Consider the following 20,688-nt stretch of genomic DNA (forward strand, 5'->3'; position numbering starts at 1 on the left):
AAAAGGACTGGACAATAAATCAGATGAAATCTGTACTGTGAATCAAAGTTAGGGATTTTTGGTATCAACCACCATTTATTTATGGGATGCAGATAAAGTAAGGGGATGGTTTTTACATGTGAATTGCTCACCCTGAAGCATGGGGGGGAGGTGTGATGGTGTTTTGCTGGTGACACTTGGTAATTTATTCCACAGTCTAGGCACATTAACCAGCAGGGTTCCACAGCATTGAAACAATGACAACATCCCATCTGGTTGGCACTTAGAGGAACTACATAACTTGTGTTGCAACAGGACAATGACTCAGAACACTTCCAAGTTATGTAAGGGCCAAGAAGGAAAGTGGAGGTTGAGTCAGATGAAATGTCCTCCATAATCTCCCGACCTCAACACAATTGAAATGGTTTGGGATGAGTTGGAAGCAGTGAAGGCAAAGCTGCCAACAAGTACTAAGCTCCTCTGCAAACTCCGTCAAGACTGTTGGAAGCTATTTCCGGCGACGATCTGATGAAGTTGCTTGAGAGAATGCCATGGGGATTAAAAGTGTCAACAGAGTAAAAGGGGGATACGCTGAGAAATCTAAGGTGTAATACATATTCTGTTTTGTTTCACGAATGTTTCTTTACATCTTGTTCCATTTATCTGCTTTTGTGGTTTTTGCTGCTTTCAGCCGGAATTTACAATGTGCACATTCCAATAAGAACAAAAGAAAACCTTTCCATGAGAAGATTTGTCTAGACATTTGACTGATATTGTATATGTAATAATATAAATTTAGATCCATCCTGCTCACCTATAAATGCTATTATTGTGACATTGTGCGATTGTATTTTTTGTGATTAGTATTAAGGAGAGACTAGCTAGAAAGATGTATAACTTCAGGGTCAGACTACACAACATGTTTGTTGTCTGTTACCATGGATACCAAAAAGTCTTTATAGTAGCTTTTAGAAGTTTCATTAATATCTATTGCAAAGAGACATTTTTATTTTAGATTTAATTAAAATATAAAACAATGACCATGATATAACCTTTAAGTGCATGCTGCAAATACATTGGAAGAGGCAAAGCAAAAACATGGGAGAAGTATAAGTATTACCTACACATTTCTATATTTTTTCTTTCCTTTAAACTTGCTTGTCCATTTTTCATTTTTTTTGCTGAAGTTGCCTATATAGAGTTTATGCATTTATTCGCTTATTTCCGCTAGACATAGGCGACAACGGGATATTTTTCGGATCTGCAAGTTATATGGCAGAAGCCATGCTGATAGCATATTACTGTACCACAGAGCCTGTTCCTTACTTTCCATCAATTGATCTGACCGGTACAAATATCATAAAAGTAATATAGAAATATGATCAAACTTACAGGCCACTTGCACCTCCGTCTGTCTCTGTAACAAGGCACCCATCCGATTTCTGACAATGCAGCGGTAATGCCCAGCGTGTGTCCTATCCAACGAGGTGATCATGTATCTAAAAGGGATATGAAAGTGTCAAATGTGAAGAGTTTTACTTGCATTTTATATATTTCATCTTGTACATTGTCTTTTTGATTATTGTTGAAAAAAATGAATGATACCTTCTAGAGGGAATTGTATGCACCTTTTTATAAACTCTTTGGAAAAACATGATCTTGCTGCTCTCATCTTCAATAACAAGGTACAGTACTAGTGCTCTTTTACTTGCCATTTGCTCTTTATGACTCAGCAGTTCTTTTTTATCATCATTCTTGCACCACTATATGAGCTGGAACTTTCTTTTTCTCATATATTGCATCTGCCATTGACCAACGGCTTGACCGCCTTGAACTTAAAGCCCTATATGCAGTTTGTCAAAAGAGTAAGAGAGAAAGACCCACTGTCACTTCCTATAGAAAGACAAAGACTGTGTTTTTCTTATGATTATCCTGTAGAGAGACAAACTTGCCCCTTCTTCCTGTATAGAAACAAATTTCCCACCCCCACTTCCTGTAGAGAGACTAAAAACCTACTCCCACTTCCTGTGGAGGGGTAGAAACCACACCCCCACTTTCTGTAGAGAGACCAAGACTGGCACTTGCTTCCTGTAGAATGACAAAGACCCACCTCCACTTCATGTATAGAGACAAAAGCGGGCTTTACACGCTACGACATCGCTCAAGCGATCTCGTTGGGGTCACGGAATTTGTGACGCACATCCGGTCGCTTTAGCGATGCCGTTGCGTGTGACACCTATGAGCAATTTTGCATCGTTGCAAAAACGTGCAAAATTGCTCATCGGTGACATGGGGGTCCATTCTCAAATATCGTTACTGCAGCAGTAACGAAGTTGTTCCTCATTCCTGCAGCAGCACACATCGCTCCATGTGACACCGCAGGAACGAGGAACCTCACCTTACCTGCGTCCCGGCCACAATGCGGAAGGAAGGAGGTGGGCGGGATGTTACGTCCCGCTCATCTCCGCCCCTCCGCTTCATTTGGGCGGCGGTTCAGTGACGCTGTTGTGACGTCGCTGTGACGCTGAACGAACCGCCCCCTTAGAAAGGAGGCGGTTCGTCGGTCAGAGCGACGTCGCAGGGAAGGTAAGTCCGTGTGACGGGTCCGGGCGATGTTGTGCGACACGAGCAGCGATTGGCCCATGTCGCACAACCGATGGGGGCGGGTACGCACGCTGGCGATATCGATACCGATATCGCAGTGTGTAAAGTGGCCTTAAGACTCACCCCTACTTCCTGTAGAAAGACAAGTACCCACCCCTACTTCCTATATAGAGACAAAGATCTGTCCTTACTTTCTGTAAAAAGACAAAGACATGCCCTACTTTCTGTAGAGAAACAAAGACCATTCCTCCTTTCTGTAGAGAGATCAAGACCCACCCCCACTTACTTCAGGCATAAAAACTCACCTCTACACCTTGAAGACCAATGCCCTCCTCCATTTTCTTTAGACATAAAGACCCACTTCTACTTTCTGTAGGAAGACCAAGACCCACCCACACTTCCTGTAGAGTGACAAACATGCACCCCCACTTCCTTTAGAGACAAAGACCAATCATCACTTCCTTTTGAGAGACCAAGACCCGCCCCTACTTCCTGTTGAAAAACAAAGACCCGCTTCTACTTCCTGTAGAAAGATAAAGACCAACCCACTTCCTGTAGAGAGCAAAGACTCACCCTCACTTCTTTTAGACTTAAAGACCCACCCCTACTTCCTGTAGGGACACCAAGACCCACCCACACTTCCTGTACAGGGACAAAGACCCACCCCCACTTTCTGTAGAGACCAAAACCTGCCCTTCCTGTAGAAAGACAAAGACCCGTGCCCACTTCCTGTAGAGAGACAAAGATTCTCCCCTACTTCCTGTAGAAAGACAGAGACCTGCCCTACTTCCTGTACAGGGAGAAAGACCTACCCCCACTTCCTGTAGAGAGACCAAGACCTGCCCCTACTTCCTGTAGAGAAACAAAGACCCATCAATACTTCCTGTAGAAAGCCCAAGACCCACCCCTACCTCCTTTAGACATAAAGACCCACCTCTACTTCCTATATGAAGACCAAGAACCACCCCCACTTAATTTAGACATATAGACCTAACTCTACTTCCTGTATGTACGGAGAGCAAGAACCACCCCACTTAATTTGGACATATAGAGCAACCTCTACATCCTTTAGAGCTTTAGAAAGACAAAGACCCACCCTACTTCATTTCTTAGAGAAACAAACCCCTTCCACCATTTCCGTTGGAGACACAACTGACCCCTACTGACTGTAATTTGCAGCACAACCTGTAAAACATAGTATAAATTACATAGTTAGAGGTCATTTGCATATGACAAAAAATAATTACTCCAAACTAATCCACAAATAAATGGGATAAACTGAAACCTCCTCTATATTTCTTATCAATTTTTATTGACCAGTTCACACCTATTCTACAACCTGCGTATAGGTAGTAAGTGAAATCCAGTCCTATACTGTGCCGCTTAATATAGGACGTCATATTCTGCTTATAAGCACAATTAATGGTTGACAGATAACAGTGCCTGACAACCAGGTAAAATCTATTTATACCCATAGTCCAACTTCGCAGCCAATTAACTCCTTGCCTTTAGAAGATAAGTGGGAGCAGCTGGGTTACAGAACTGCGGGGGGTTGTGTCGATCAGACACGTGATATTTTTGTTTATTTTGTGTAACATAAATCACCCTGAAAATTTTTAATTAGAGCAAATATTATCCAGTCAATGAGCAGAAAATGCTTATCACCTGCTCCAGGCTTACCAGGGGCTTACTGTGGAGTCTGGAGAGACAAAGATGGCCTAGTTGTCTATTTCTGCAAAGCGCTTACAAGGTTGCAGTCGGCGTGCCAAACTAGCCACTCTAAAAATTCCAGAAACCAGAAAATAAGACATTAAAAAATAAATTCAACGCAATTCCAGTAGAAGTACTGACTGTACGTGGCAAAATCCTTTATGACTGAATCACATGTATAGCTAATTGACACATTTGAACTCTATCACCATAAGATAAAACCAGCGGTCAGGTCTAGAAATGTTTCTCAAGTAACTGAGCCACCAAAAATCTTTAACAAATTTCACACCAAGGTGATCTAAAATTCTGTTTTGTAAATGTGGGTCCTATCCCCAAAACACCATAGCTTATGCTCATCAGTGCTATAGCTACTCCAGGGTTTCTTGCCATTCTCGTAATTTTGGTAGATGTTGATACCCTACTGAAGGACAAGGACATTTTTGGTGCCGACCCTCCTAATCATCTCAGAACCTAACCACCGCTCAAGAAGGCTTCAACAGAGGTGTCAAAAAAGTCTTATGTGTAGCTAGGACTCCTTATGGTGTTGGGGAAAAGAGGCTTCAATTTCTGCTCCCTTATTCTCACCTATGTTCTGACTCAATAGCTAGACATCATACTTTTATGCCCATTGTTCCATTACAAGGCCTGAGGGACGCTGTGCAATACAGGATTTCAAAGAACTCTAGAGAGAATCTGTGTCATGCCCAATCCCCTTGGGTCCAGCTTGAGGCAAAACACAGGGCATCAGTGTTGCTTGAAGCATGACTTAAATCTGGGTGATGAAAACCTGCTCAGTCGGTCAGAATACATCATCCAAGCGTTGGGATTTTATCATCATTTATTTCGGGATGAAATAAGAATAATATCTGTAGGGAGTTTATATGTTCTCTTCATGTTGACTTTGGTCCCCTCGGAGAACTCCGGTTTTGTCCTACATTCCCAAGAGACTTACTAATTGGTTCATATGGAATTCAGGTTATAAGCTCATATGGGGACATCGACCAATATAAGTGGTGATAATCTTTGTATTAAGCTCTGAAACATGCTGCCACTATATACATAAAAATTATGTAAATACCCTCTTTAGAAAGAGGAGGACTTGACCTCAGGTGCCAAGCAAAAAAAGTCAATTCTACCCTTTTACAAACCTTGCCACATGACTTAGGGCGGCTTTGCACGTTGCGACATCGCAAGCCGATGCTGCGATGTCGCACGCGATAGTCCCCGTCCCCGTCGCAGGTACGATATTGTGTGATAGCTGGCGTAGCGAACATGATCGCTACGCCAGCTTCACATGCACTCACCTGCCCTGCGACCGTCGCTCTGGCCGGCGACCCGCCTCCTTCCTAAGGGGGCGGGTCGTGCGGCGTCATAGCGACGTCACACGGCAGGCGGCCAATAGCGGCGGAGGGGTGGAGATGAGCAGGATGTAAACATCCCGCCCACCTCCTTCCTTCCGCATATCCTACGGAAGCCGCGGTGACGCCGGTAGGAGACGTTCCTCGCTCCTGCGACTTCACACACAGCGATGTGTGCTGCCGCAGAAGCGAGGAACAACATCGGACCGTCGCGTCAGCGTAATTATGGATTACGCCGACGCTGCACCGATGATACGATTACGACGATTTTGCGCTCGTAAATCGTATCATCTAGGCTTTCCACACTACGATGTCGCATGCGATGCCAGATGTGCGTCACTTTCAATTTGACCCCACCGACATCGCACCTGCGATGTCGTAGTGTGCAAAGCCCGCCTTAGGATAAGAAACTGAATTAGATAGTCCATTTATAGACTCATGTTTTTAGGTGTTGCCTATCCTCAGTGCAAAGCACCTAGCCAAATCAGATCTACTGCTTTGCACTGACGAGAAGCAACACCCTAAAACATGTGTCTGAGTTTTATCCTATGTCATGTGGCAATATTGAGTTTTAGGATTACTGCATCCAATCACTAGAATTCAAGTTCTTGTCCTTCTGAAGAGTCTTATTTGCATATTCAAATTCCCAGAGGAGTATTGCATGGAGTATAAGTCTCCTTACACCAGTTTGGCACATTCTGGATGGATGGATGGATGGATGGATGGATCTACCTGTGGCCAAACATTTTTGTAAACCCAACCACAGCATTATGGACATGAAATTGCTGGTATTGAAAGGAAACTTCAAGTCCCAGAGAGACAAGAGAGTCTGGGAATACAAACGTATGATGACCTTTGACACATTCAAAGCAGGAATAAATGTGTCACATGGATTTATGTCTTTTTACATCAATTAAGAAATGTGCTCCTCAGACCATCTGGGGACATTACAGCTTTGGACCAGACCCCAATCAGAGGACAATAAAACTTTCACACTGCTTATCTATGAACTGCTGCAATATTTATGGCCACAACAGTTTGTCCTCTTGCCATAGTGATAGTTCAGCTTCACATAACTTGTCTTCTTTACTGCTCTATTCTATGTCCTGTTGTGTATAAATATGTGAATCTTCAGAATTTGTGTTATACTGAGCCTGATGAAGAGACCTGCGTAGTCTCGAAAGCTTGCAATTATTACCATCTTTTTAGTTAGCCATTAAAAGGTATCAACCACTGAGGACTTTCAGTTATTTTAAACAATTTTTTTTTTTACCAGTTTGGCACTCTCCCAAAAGAAAAGTGTCCCTTCCTTGTGATTCAATGAAACTGATGACAGCAGCCACATATTCCTAATCCTAGATATCCTCCTTTAGACTAGGGCTACCCTCACTAGACCAAAGTTCACTCAGTGACACTGCTACATCGCAATGTAATACAACTCCAAGGGTACTTTGTCTGGGGCATGGTGTGGTGGCCAATGTCGCTGTGTTGCTCTAACCTGAAACCTTGTCCTGCAGCTACCTTCGCGAGACCAAAGTTCACTCAGTGACACTGCTACATCGCAACGTAATACAATGCAATACAACTCCAATAATACTTTGGCAAGCAAGTCACAAGAAGTCCCACCTCGTGCCTCCCTTCAATTGTATAATACTGCAATGAAGCAGTGGCACCAAGTGAACCTTGGTCATGCAACACTTGTGGTGGCCAATGTCGCTGTGTTGCCTAAACCTGAAACCTTGTCCCGTGGCAACCCTCGCGAGATCAAAGTCCACTCAGTGACGCTGCTATATCACAACGGAGTACAACTATAAGGGTACATTGGCAAGCAAGTCACAAGAAGTCCAACCTCGTGCCCCCCTTCAATTGTATTACTGTGAGGAAGCAGCAGTACCAAGTGAATCTTGGTCATGCAACACTTGTGGTGGCCAATGTTGCTGTGTTACCAAGACCTGAAACCTTGTCCCGTGGCATCCCTCGCAAGATCAAAGTTCACTTAGTGACGCTGCTATATCGCAGAGTAATACAATGCAATACAACTCCAAGAGTACTTTTGCAAGCAAGTCACAATTGAATACAACTCCAAGGGTACTTTGACTGCGACAAGCAAGTCCCAAGAAGTCCAACCTCGTGCCCCCCTTCAATTGCATTGTACTGCGATGAAGTAGCGGCACCGATGGAACCTTGGTCACGACTCACGCAACACTTGTGGTGGCCAATGTCGCTGTGTTGCCCAAACCTGAAACCTTGTCCCAATTCTGTTTTGCAACTCAGTAGGGGTTCTAGATCTTGGGATCAGGGAAAGTGGAACCGATTTTCTTCAAGTAATGTTGTCAAACAACTAGAATTCAATTTCTATCCCGCATTTTGCTTTGATATGCCAAAGTTTTGGTGCACATTTATAACAGATGGGCGGATGGCTGAGATTTAGTGTCCTTAAGAACAAACTATTTCTTCTTTCCCCCATGGCATTGATGCCTCCTGCAAAACAAAGCATCGAAACGTTCGAAAAAATGCTCATCTCCCGTCTTGAGTAAAAGAACAATGCCTGTTTCTGGCATTGGCCCTAATTGTATCGGGTGCCATCTGTTTTTTTTTTTGTTTTTTTCTGCAGCATGTGTGTGAATTTGGGGAGGCGGGGGTCTGATTCTGGCAGCGGTTGGCAGGATTGAGTGTTTCCAGAGCCCGGCTGCCCGCACAGAAGTCTCACTTGTCATTTTTCACAGCTGCGTTTCACAGGAGGCTGCTGGAGCGCAGTCGACTGGCGCACAACGTGTCAGTTGTCCCCGTATCCTGAGACAGGAGGATGCAGCCGTTCTAATCTGCTTCTCCTTGGGATGGAAAACTTCATTTCCTTTCAGAAGACGAGCATCTTTTATGGAGAGCCCGAGGGCAGCTCCGGGGGACGGAGGGAGCTCTACTTTAAGAAGTCGCTCACAAGAGGGGGTCGTTGTTGCAGTTATATTGTCACCGTGCGCCAATGATAATTGCCAACTTTTATTTTCTGCACTTAAGAAAGCTGCCTACATGCCGAGACACAAAACACCGATGTATCAGAATGAACAATTAAAAATAATGAGGGGAAAACACTAATTACTACGCTATAAATCTCTAGGACTATTTCGGAGCCTTGATCATTAGTTAAGGCTTATAAGTTAACAAACAATTTCTTATCTCAACAAGACAATTCCGACTCTTCAGGAAATCGTCTTCTCCGTATCGTCATTATCCCTCCTATACAGAAGTGCTGCCATCCAGTCCCATGCACTATTGCTGCGTAAACTCGTCTTCTTATAAAGATCCGACACAATGCAAATGTCCCTTTAAGTGAAGAGGTCACTGCCTCCTGCAAAATCAGGTCACTCATCTCCTGATGCAGAATGGTTGTTACAATATCTTTTTATCATCCAATTCTTTTTTCCTTCTCCTGTCCTTTTTAGGTCACTATTTCTGTCTCCCGAAGCCATCTTTTAACAAAAATAATCAGGATTGCTCAGGTCACTGTCCGCCACAAAATCAACACAGTATTATTTTTTTTTCGGGAACTGTACCTTAGGTTAGGCAATCAATATTGAAATTTGTGGGCTCTGACAACCAGCAGTGAAGGGGCTGCATTGCTCCAGTACTAGGCACGGCCACTACTGCATCTATGTACCCTGTGCGTTTATATAAACAAGTTGGACCCCCTCGGCCCTAATACCGATGGTGAATAATATTGATGCTCTATCCTTTGAACACGCCGTAAATATCTGATTGCTGGGTTACCCACATATATGTGGTTGTAGCCGTACAATCCTCTCTACAGCTACTGGAGTGCCATGGATTGGCAAAGTTGTCGGGTGTCAGACCTGATAAATACTGATGGCCTATTTTGATGTAAAGCATAGTTGTTTTTTGCAGCTTTTAGGGGTCCTTTGGGTCCAAAAGGGGAAAGGACATAGCAGAAAGTGGGGTGTTAACAAGCAGAGTTACATAGGGTGAAAAGAGTCTTCAACCTTGCTCCACCAGTTATACATTATATTGAAAGATTATGTATTGCCCACAATGCCATCCAGCCCATTTTGTAAATGCTGATATAATACCCACTATTACTAATTACTACCTCTTGTGGTTCAATATTTCACAGTCTTACTGCTCTAACTGTAAAGAATTCTTTCCTATTTAGTTGGTGGTGGGAATTAAACCCACCTCTCTGTGCCAGTTATACATTATCTATTGGTAGATTATTCATAGCCCAAAATGCCATCCAGCTCCTTTCTTAAATGCTGATATAATACCCACTATTACTAATTACTAACTCTTCTGGTAGGGCATTTCACAGTCTGACTGCTCTAACTGTAAAGAATCCCTTCCTATTTAGTTGATGGCGGCAATTAAACTGCCATTTCTCCACCAATCTATTGCAAGATTAATGTATAGCCCACAATCCAGTCCCTTTCTTAAATGCTGATATATCCACTATTACTAATTATTACCTTTTGTGGTTGGGTAATTCACAGTCTTACTGCTCTAACTATAAAGAATCCTTTCCTATTTAGTTGGTGGCGAGATTTAAATGCACCTCTCTGTACCAGTTATACATTATCTATTGTTAGATTATTCATAGCCCAAAATGCCATCCAGCCCCTTTCTGAAATGCTGATATAATATCCACTATTACTAATTACTGCCTCTTATAGTAGGGCATTTCACAGTCTGACTGCTCTAACTGTAAAGAATCCTTTCCTATTTACTTGGTGGCGGGTATTAAATTCTTCTTTATCCACCAGTTATACATTATCTATGGCTAGATTACGTATAACCCATAAAGGCTGATATATTATACACTATTACTAATTATTGCCTCTTGTAGTGGGGAATTTCACAGTCTGACTGTTCTAACTGTAAAGAATCCTTTCCTATTTAGTTGGTGGCAGGTATTAAATTTTCCTTTATCCACCAGTTATACATTATCTAAGGCTAGATTACGTATAACCCATAAAGGCTGATATAATATACACTATTACTAATTACTGCCTTTTGTGGTAGGACATTTGACAGTCTGACTGTTCTAACTGTAAAGAATCCTTTCCTATTTAGTTGGTTGCGGGTATTAAATCTTCCTTTATCCACCAGTTATACATTATCTAAGGCTAGATTACGTATAACCCATTAAGGCTGATATAATATACACTATTACTAATTACTGCCTCTTGTGGTAGGACATTTGACAGTCTGACTGCTCTAACTGTAAAGAATCCTTTCCTATTTAGTTGGAAGCGGGAATGAAACTCACTTTTTTCCAATAGGAATGTGTAAAATCCTGAAAACAAATCCCCCATGAAACTTTTTTTATTCTTTTACACTCATATATTTAATTAGTAATGTTTCACTAACTTGTCAACTCTTGGATCGTCTTTTTACATGGTACATCAGAGGATAAAATGTGAAAATGCTGAATTCTCATAACAGTATGGTCACCTCTAGGGGACTGGGCCTGTTTCTGAGCACCAGCTGTTACTTATTGAAGCATCGTATATTATCTAAGTTCTTCCTAATAAATAAGTACAATGATGGGTAAGGATGTAGAGGTTTTTCAGTTTTTTTTTTTCCTTTTTGCCTTTTTAATAGCTTTTGTTTTCAGGTGGATGAAGCGTGAAAGATGATGTCCAGCAGGTTTACACTGACGGTAATGATCAGACTGCAGGCGCCGCGCACGCTTAGGTCCCACCTCCTGCGTATCGATGTGGCGAAGATGTCCCGGTTAATTATTAGTAAGAGACCTGATCTCGCCAAACCGGCGCAGTCCTCTTATCTGCCTGTCAGGGATACGGGGCCCGCAGTGCGCCTGTGTTATTGGCCTGGGGAGATAACTGGGATTACAGGCAGGAACTATAAGCTTATTAAACCTCACTAATAAACAGGCGAGGCTGAAACCCAAAAGGGAGAGCAGCGCCGAGGATAAACTCAGATTACTTGCTGAACTTGCAGAATCCGCACGCTGACCTATTTTGCTCAGTTCTTTAGTTATGGATAAAAAGTTTTCTGGTAACTTGACTGCACGGAACATTTCCAGGGGTTTTAAATAGTTAATTTACCAGTTCAATTACCCTTGTCATTGTTTTAAACCCAGTTTAATTCATTGCTACCTGTCACGTACACACCTCTCAGTGCAAGTGTGACGCCCCTGGACTATCAGGTCGTCACATGGTATTGCACAATCTGCCCTCCCGTGCAATATCCACCTCCTCCTTGGTTACGGGTCCCCAACTATATGGTGTTGCCTACAACAGCTATTAAAATCCTAGGTACACTCTGCACCACACCCACCCGACACACCAGTGGACGACCTGAGTGGAATAGGGTCGCCCACTTTGGGGGTTGGTTAGGGGAGGTCAGGAATGTCAGGAGAGTCAGAAAAAGGAAGGAGTTTGGAAGTGAAGGAGAGAGGAGATCAGGAGCAGGGCTCCTACGAACTGTCTAGGTAGCAGACGGTGTGGTCTAGGCCTAAAGGAGCTGGACCCCCGTTCGCAGGGGATCAAGACAAGGGGCACGGAACTGTAGAGAAGGACAGCCGGTGGCCTTGTACCATCACCGGGATCCGACCAGGGCACGACGGGGTATGTGGATCCTAGGTCAGGGAGTAGCTTCAGGCAACCTGGCAGTTTACCCAACGAGAACAGAAGCCTTCAAGATCCGCTCTCCACCCACTCCAAAATTGGGGTACTAGCGCAACGAGGGGGATAGACCTTTCCACTAAAACGGTCCAGGAAATCGCAAGCGTGAACCCTGAGAGCAAGCTCCCACAGTTAGCCATACAGAGCCATACAGAGAAGTGAACTTAGTGCCAGGAGGAAGGTCATGCATGGATTTCCAGGCAGCACCATTGGGGAAGGGACCCGAACTAGCTCCCCTCGGCGGCAGCGGTATCCAGAACTTTGGTTTATCCAGTTGTCGGTGTCAGATTTATGGACTGAGTGAGTAAGCAAGTGACCCCTTCACTCCCCACGGTACTCCCCGAACACCATCACCGAGTCCCGAAGAATCCCCCCTACCCATGGAGGGTTCTAACATCTGGCTGCCCCACTCCATCACCCCGGCTACTCCCAACTGCAGCGGTGTTAACCCACATTACCACATACCATGGGTGGCATCACGAACTCTAAAAACAATCCCCCGTAAATACCCCCTTCATTTGAATGGCCACACGACCCCCCCCGGGTCCGGACACCCCTCGAGCCACCACGGATCCGGATCCGAGCAGCCCGGCTGCTGGCACGGGGGCAGCACACAAGCAAGGGTTAATTTATCTCCCCTCACTCAATCCCGCACTCAACCTTTGTTTTAGGCTATAAAGGGAGTATAAATCACTCCCCGATACAGTACACACACCCCGACTACACAAAACGCTGCCACCACTCATCAGATACACAGGGTGATGAGTCCCCAAAATATACCTTGGTCTGACAATCAACAGGATCACACACTCTCTAAGGCTATGGATTCTTTAGAGCATACAAGGATCAAATTTATTAAAGTTTTAGCTTTTATATTAAAAATGTATAAAACAAAAAGATCAAAATGACACACAAATATGCAAAACGGCTAGAAAATAAAAGGGAGAAAACAATAGAAATACCTAAGCTTCCCAGTCTAAGTTGCCTTCTGTTTCCTTGGAGGGAAGAGAAAAAGAAATATGGAACACACTGCAGCATAGGCAAGCTCCCTCATGTGAACACCTTTCTTTTGTGATACCCAGTTTTTATGTGTTTGATCCTGGGATCGTGTTTCCAGGACGGTCTAGATGTTAATATTCCAATCTGAGGTCTGTGACTGGACAGTGGGCTAATTTAGGGGTGAGTACTTTGCATATTAAATGGCCTGTTTCTTCCAAACCCCTTCTTCCTATAGTGAATAAAAAATTATAACCCTGCCCACGAGGGACCATCAGTTCACACTTTGAAGCTCCCAGACCAAGGCTTAACAAATGACACCTTCTGTATTTTCATGGAATCCCCCTTAGTTCTGAGGTCCTGTAAACAAAACCCTAAACGTTATGCCATTTGTGTAGAGACATACTTAAACCAATAAAACCAATATTACTTTACTGCTGCCGTCATTCAATTTCCCCTACAGTTATATACCATATTTTCTGGATTAAAAGACGCACTCCCCCCCCCAAAACCGGGGGTAAAATGGGGGTGCGTCTATAATCCGGATATGGCTTACTAAAGTGGCGGAGGTGGAACAGGGTCACAGGAGGCAGAGTTGGAGATAGTAAGGGCTCAGAGGAGGAGGTGTCACTGCAGTGGAATGGCGTCATTGATCTGACAGCGGGCTCCATTGAATCAACCCCGTCGGTTGACGTGATGGACTTTAAGAAAATGGCAGTGGAGGCGGCGCATATGCAGATTGATGTGATTGACTTAAAAAAAATGGCCACGGAGTCCTGTCTGTGCATGTGCCGCCTGCATGGCCATTTTCTTGAAGTCAATTTCGTAAACCACTGGCAATTCAATGGAGCTTGGAGTCTGTCGACAGATCAATGGTGCCTGCCGCCATGAGACCCCCGAGCCCGCAGTATTGCCGACATTCCGTGCACTGACCCTCCTGAGCGTGACATCCCCTACTCTGAGCCCACAGCATTGCCGACCCTGCCTCCTGTGACCTTCTTGAGCTGCTCCACCACCATCGCTGTCCCCTGGTGAGATATAAGACGCGCTTGGATTGTAAGACGGACCCCCATTTTAATATTAAATTTTTTTTTTCCTATTTTCCTCCTCTACATTTGGGGTGCGTCTTATAATCCAGTGCGTCTTATAAAATGAAAAATAAGGTATTTCCTTCACACTACCATAGAAATAAATCAGAAAATTGCTTAAAAAGTAACTCCCAACATGTGAAATGGTTTTGTAATAGAACAGAAGGGTCCATACTATACACTTCCTCCTGTATTACTGTGCACTATATTGGGGGGCACAATATGGCGGTGCATGGAGTGCAGAACCATAGTTAATGCACTGTGCCGCCATATAGATGTACAATTTCTTCTAATAATTTGTTCTATTTATTCATCTTTTTTATTTATCCATTTTTTCTAAAAGTGACAACCAATAATTTATACCGTCACATCTCCCATTGCGGTTGTCACTCATCTTGCAGCTTTTCCCAGAAACAGATATAACGAGGAAACAGTTGGAAAAAAAAAATTAAAACATGGCTGGAATTAAGCGTAAATGCTCCTTAGGGGCACATGAGGCGGTAACGATGCAGGCAGACAATGAAAACCCTCTATTTTCTGAACGCTGAATACCCCTTTAAAGTATTGTTTGCTTTCTAGAACATTTTTTCTCGGCACACAAAGCCTTTCAACTGCGAAAGGCTATGAACTTGAGGGACAAGAGTTGGCACTCCGACATGTCTCCAGAGGTAATGAGCGCCATCAAAAAAAAGAAAGGCGTCGTGAACGTCTGACATTGGTGCTGCATCTTCGAAGATGAGAAAAGTCTTCTCTTCCTCCTAAAGAAAGGATGCTATAGAAGAAGAAAAAATTATTTTTCAAAATTCTGCACTTTTTTTTAGTGGTTATTGTCCATCAGTATTGTAACTCGTTTTTTTTTCTATCCAAGGTCAGCTGTACAGGAGGAAACGTCTCCATGACATACAGTACATGGTGCATGAGACAACTTTCCTTCTGCTGCTAAAGCACCAAGGGGTAGAATCGCATCAGTTTTTTACTGCCCATCAATGGAGATCTGGGTGGTCAAGAGTTTGAGAGTAAAAAAATTAATTATGGAGATGTCCCGTTCCGAACTGTGGGACAGTGCAGGTAGATATCTGTTGGCCTTTCCTTGAAGGTGATGACATCTCCTGAACGTCAATGGTGGAGGAAACATCTGCTAATGTGATCTACCTAGAATTGTGTGATCCCAGTCACACACAATTGAGATCTACAACACTTCTATGGCATAGTTTTGTAGTTTCATAGATAATATGGTTGAAATGTTCATCAATATGGTTAAAATAATACAAATGTTCATGAAGTTCAACCAAGGGAAAGAACAAAGGGTCCAATTTGCCACAAATTATGGTAAATTATTCTAAAAGTAATCTTGTGCATCATCTGGAGATCAACGCTTTGAAAATTTGTAATTTGGATGATGATCTAAGTCTGAAACCCACCATACATGAAACGCCCACGCCGGGGCTTGCAGGGCTCACACGGTCACCGGGCCGGTGGTATTCGGGGTCAGGCTGTGAGTGGCCCGACCCGGCTTCCGTGACCCCCGGGGGGTTTCCATAAAAGGAAAGTCCGACCGTCAGTCCGGTGTTACAAGGGGGACGGAAGGAGGGTAACGGGGTCCCTGGGGGGGGCTTGCCATCGCTCTTCCCCAGGAAATGGTACGGGACGGGGACGGGGGTGCTTGCAGCGCCACCCGTGGTTTGCGGCCAGGTGTTAAGCCGCCGCTGCGCGGTCTCTCTCCGGGGCAGGTGTTACGGGCAGCAGGATGGAATCGCTCCCCACGGGTGGTGCGGGGAAGCCCCGGGAGGTTAATGAGACCCAGGGCAACAGTCCTCAGGGACACCGGGGGCACAGTGCGGCGGCATTACTCACAGCAGTCACGGTGTGCGGTTCCAGTTGTTCTTTATTTAAAGTCCGTTTCACATCGCACCCGGGTGCTGGTCCTCGCCGCCTGTAGCCTTTGGTCGGTCCCGGGCAGGTAGGAGGAAGGGGTGTCCGGTGAGGTGTTCTGGGGGTCTCTCCCTTTCGGTGCGTTAGTGCCGTCCCCGTGGCATAGAGCATCTTGGGAACTCGCCGCCTCTCTGTCTCTCTCATCCCCGGTAGCGTACAACACCAACCGCCACCGGGTACAACTTTCTCCAGGGAACCCCAGTCCTCAGCTCCATTCCCCTCCTCTAGGTGTTATCAGCCCTGGTCTCGTGGCATCTCCTCAACAGGAGCGGTTCTCTGGACGTCTGCACTCCCTTGCAGCCTCTGACGTTCTGCCCAAAACTTCTGTGTGTTCTGCACTAAACTCACTCCTTCAGGCCCCCCTCCCCTTGGTTGTCATGGGGACCTGCCTGTGTCCAGCCACCTGCTCATTAAGGAGACAGGATGAGTCATGGACTCAGAACAAACTTCATGCTGCAAATGCTGTTAACTCCTTCCTGCCAGTGTGATGTTAGTGTGTGTTGTGGGGACCCTTCTTCCTCCTGCCCGGGAAAAATGGGGTAACATTTAATACCCTGTAACGACCCGTTTACAGGGGCGTTACATACACTTTCGAAGGCTGTTTGCCAAACAATCGTATATCCGATCGTTCGGCTGGCGGCTACCTCACCCAACCCTCCCATACAGAGCTGCACTCACTCTGCCGACGTCCCCATTGGCTTCTATGAGTGAAATACTGCCAACCTGTCTATTTGGCAGGTTAGTTCTTGGAGAGCAAAAGGAACGTCACTCTGAAATAAGACATGATGAATCCTTATTTCAACTGTTGGCCGAGCTTCTCGATATCACAACGTTAGACCATCTGACCTATACACATTAGACATAGGCCCCAATACATCATTGAGGGCTTCTTAAGTTACTATACCTTTTTGACTTGTAATAGTTGCCATTTTTGGAGCCAAATTCAACAAAATGGGGCATGTGATTCATGAATTTAAATCTAATTAAAGCAAAATGGTCTTATTTTCCTGTCTTTAACTGTTTTTGTGACTTTTTGCACCATGTTGGTGCCACAAGAGACAAAAAATGCTCCAAAATACTTGTATCATAAAACATACACTGGGGGTGGGCGGTTTGAGGGGCTGGAGTGAGGTGGCACCAGGGCCGGATTATAGGCGGGGCAGGCGGGGCTTCAGCCCCGGGGCCCCCACCATAAGAGCTTCCAAGGGGGCCCCCACCACCAGGGCCATACTTGCCACTCATCCGTCAGCAATTTTTTTTTTTTTTCTTCACACCCTCTCCCCCTCCGTAAAGACAGTCTAATAAATCAGCTGTGTTTTCGGGGGGGGGGGGGGGGAGAGGTGCGCGCACCTACATTTATGTGTATCTGCGTCTCTAAGACGCAAAAACAAACTGCGGGCGCAGGACGCTGATTGACCCCGGAAGTAGTTTGTACTTCCGGGGTCAGAGGTATGCCTGCTCCCTGCTCTGCTGCGGGGTCCAATGCCGTGGCCGTCACAGCAGGACGCCGCCGCGGCCGTCACAGCAGGACGCCGCCGCCGAGGCCGTCACAGCAGGACGCCGCCGCCGCGGCCGTCACAGCAGGACGCCGCCGCCGCGGCCGTCACAGCAGGATGCCGCTGCGGCCATCACAGCAGGACGCGGCCGTCACAGCAGGACGCCGCCGCGGATGAGAAGACCGGCGCCGCGGCCGCGGATGAGAAGACCGGCGCCGCGGCCGCGGATGAGAAGACCGGCGCCGTGGCCAGGAGAGGAGACTCACCGGAGCAGGAGGATGGCCGCGGCACCGGAACAGCAGCAGGAGGACGGCGGCCTATACCGGAGCAGCAGGAGGATGGCCTCAGAGCAGGTAAGGGCAGAGCTGAAGAGATATGTGTGGTGTGTGAAGCAGAGCTGTGTCTGTGTGTCTGTGTGTGTGTGTGTGTGTGTGAGAAACAGAGCTGTGTGTGTGTGTGTGTGCGAGAAACAGAGCTGTGTGTGTGTGTGAAACAGAGCTGTGTGTGTGTGTGTGTGTGAGAAACAGAGCTGTGTGTGTGTGTGTGTGTGTGTGTGAAACAGAGCTGTGTGTGTGTGAGAAACAGAGGTGTGTGTGTGTGTGTGTGTGTGTGAAACAGAGCTGTGTGTGTGTGTGTGTGTGTGTGTGTGTGTGTGTGTGAAACAGAGCTGTGTGTGTGTGAAGCAGAGCTGAAGAAAGATGTGTGTGTGTGTGTGTGTGTGTGAATCAGAGCTGTGTGTGTGTGAATCAGAGCTGTGTGTGTGTGAATCAGAGCTGTGTGTGTGAATCAGAGCTGTGTGTGTGTGAATCAGAGCTGTGTGTGTGTGAATCAGAGCTGTGTGTGTGAAACAGAGCTGTGTGTGTGTGTGAAACAGAGCTGTGTGTGTGTGTGTGTGAAGCAGAGCTGAAGAAAGATGTGTGTGTGTGTGAAGCAGAGCTGTGTGTGTGTGAAGCAGAGCTGAAGAAAGATGTGTGTGTGTGAAGCAGAGCTGTGTGTGTGTGTGAAGCAGAGCTGTGTGTGAAGCAGAGCTGTGTGTGTGAAGCAGAACTGTGTGTGTGTGTGTGAAGCAGAGCTGTGTGTGTGTGTGAAGCAGAGCTGTGAGTGTGAAGCAGAGCTGTGTGTGTGAGAAGCAGAGCTGTGTGTGTGTGAGAAGCAGAGCTGTGTGTGTGAGAAGCAGAGCTGTGTGTGTGATGAGAAGCAGAGCTGTGTGTGTGTGTGAAGCAGAGCTGTGTGTGTGTGAAGCAGAGCTGTGTGTGTGAAGCAGAGCTGTGTGTGTGAAGCAGAGCTGTGTGTGTGAAGCAGAGCTGTGTGTGTGTGAAGCAGAGCTGTGTGAGAAACAGAGCTGTGTGAGAAGCAGAGCTGTGTGTGTGAAGCAGAGCTGTGTGTGTGAAGCAGAGCTGTGTGTGTGAAGCAGAGCTGTGTGTGTGTGTGAAGCAGAGCTGTGTGTGTGTGAGAAGCAGAGCTGTGTGTGTGTGAGAAGCAGAGCTGTGTGTGTGTGAGAAGCAGAGCTGTGTGTGTGTGAGAAGCAGAGCTGTGTGTGTGTGTGAAGCAGAGCTGTGTGTGTGAAGCAGAGCTGTGTGTGTGAAGCAGAGCTGTGTGTGTGAAGCAGAGCTGTGTGTGTGAAGCAGCTGTGTGTGTGTGAAGCAGCTGTGTGTGTGAAGCAGCTGTGTGTGTGAAGCAGCTGTGTGTGTGAAGCAGAGCTGTGTGTGTGAAGCAGAGCTGTGTGTGTGAAGCAGAGCTGTGTGTGTGAAGCAGCTGTGTGTGTGAAGCAGCTGTGTGTGTGTGTGTGTGTGTGTGTGTGAAGCAGAGCTGTGTGTGTGTAGCAGTGCTGTGTGTGTGTGTGTGAAGCAGAGCTGTGTGTGTGTGTGTGTGAAGCAGAGCTGTGTGTGTGTATATATGAATCAGAGCAGTCTGTGCGGCACCCCAGAGCGCTAAGCCACCCATCCCAGTAATGTGTACGCCACCAGAGCTGTTTGCCACTCCAGCAACATCTATGCCCCCCCCAGTAACGTCTATGCCCCCTGCCCCTCCTGTAATGTATATATTGTAGGCCCTAGCCCCTCCTGTGATGTATATACAGAGGTGCTGTGTCAGTGTGCATGGTGTGCAGTCATGTCTGTTAGTGATGGCCATCATGCAACACAGCCACATGTCCTGGAGGAGCTGGAAACAAGCGGGGGAGGTGAGTGATGCTGCTTGTGACTTCTCCATATTAAAACCTGTAATGCGTCTGTGTCTGCATGTGTGTCAGTGTATATGACTGTGCATATATTTGTCTGTTTAAATGTATTTTTGTGAATTTGTCTTCAAATATGTATATGTACGTATGCCTGTATGTGTATGTGCGTGTCTGTGTGTGGATGGGGCCCACTGAGACTCAACCGGGGACCACAAAAACCTGGAGCCGGCCCTGGCTGCCTTAACATTGGGATGAATAAAAAAATATGTGAGTAACTCTACTTTCTGTGTATAAGTGACGGCTGTGAGTGATCCTGGACTGTGTCTGTATTGTACTGTGTGTATAAGTGACGGCTGTGAGTTATCCTGGACTGTATCTGTATTGTACTGTGTGTATAAGTGACTGCTGTGAGTGATCCTGGACTGTATCTGTATTGTACTGTGTGTATAAGTGACGGCTGTGAGTGATCCTGGACTGTATCTGTATTGTACTGTGTGTATAAGTGACGGGTGTGAGTGATCCTGGACTGTATCTGTATTGTAAATGCTACAGTTCGGGCTCTACTGTTATGGCTAAAAATGTTAACGTTTATGGGGCCCCCACCAGATTTTCTGCCCAGGGGCCCCCACCAACCTTAATCCGGCCCTGGGTGGCACCAAACTGTAAGGGGCCCTTTGCACACTGCGACAT

General features: G+C 45.8%; 1 protein-coding gene across 2 annotated transcripts in view; it reads right to left on the minus strand.

The window, feature by feature from the left end:
• The window catches only part of SDK2 (sidekick cell adhesion molecule 2), a 794,004-nt gene that overhangs the window by 186,183 nt on the left and 587,133 nt on the right, over positions 1-20,688 (minus strand). For both annotated transcript variants that reach the window (XM_075350684.1, XM_075350683.1), the window contains exon 3: positions 1,372-1,478. In XM_075350684.1, coding sequence (XP_075206799.1) covers positions 1,372-1,478 — 107 coding nt within the window. The remainder of the gene's footprint in view (positions 1-1,371; positions 1,479-20,688) is intronic.

Source organism: Anomaloglossus baeobatrachus, chromosome 5 (genome assembly GCF_048569485.1).
Source record: "Anomaloglossus baeobatrachus isolate aAnoBae1 chromosome 5, aAnoBae1.hap1, whole genome shotgun sequence".
NCBI lineage: Eukaryota > Metazoa > Chordata > Amphibia > Anura > Aromobatidae > Anomaloglossus > Anomaloglossus baeobatrachus.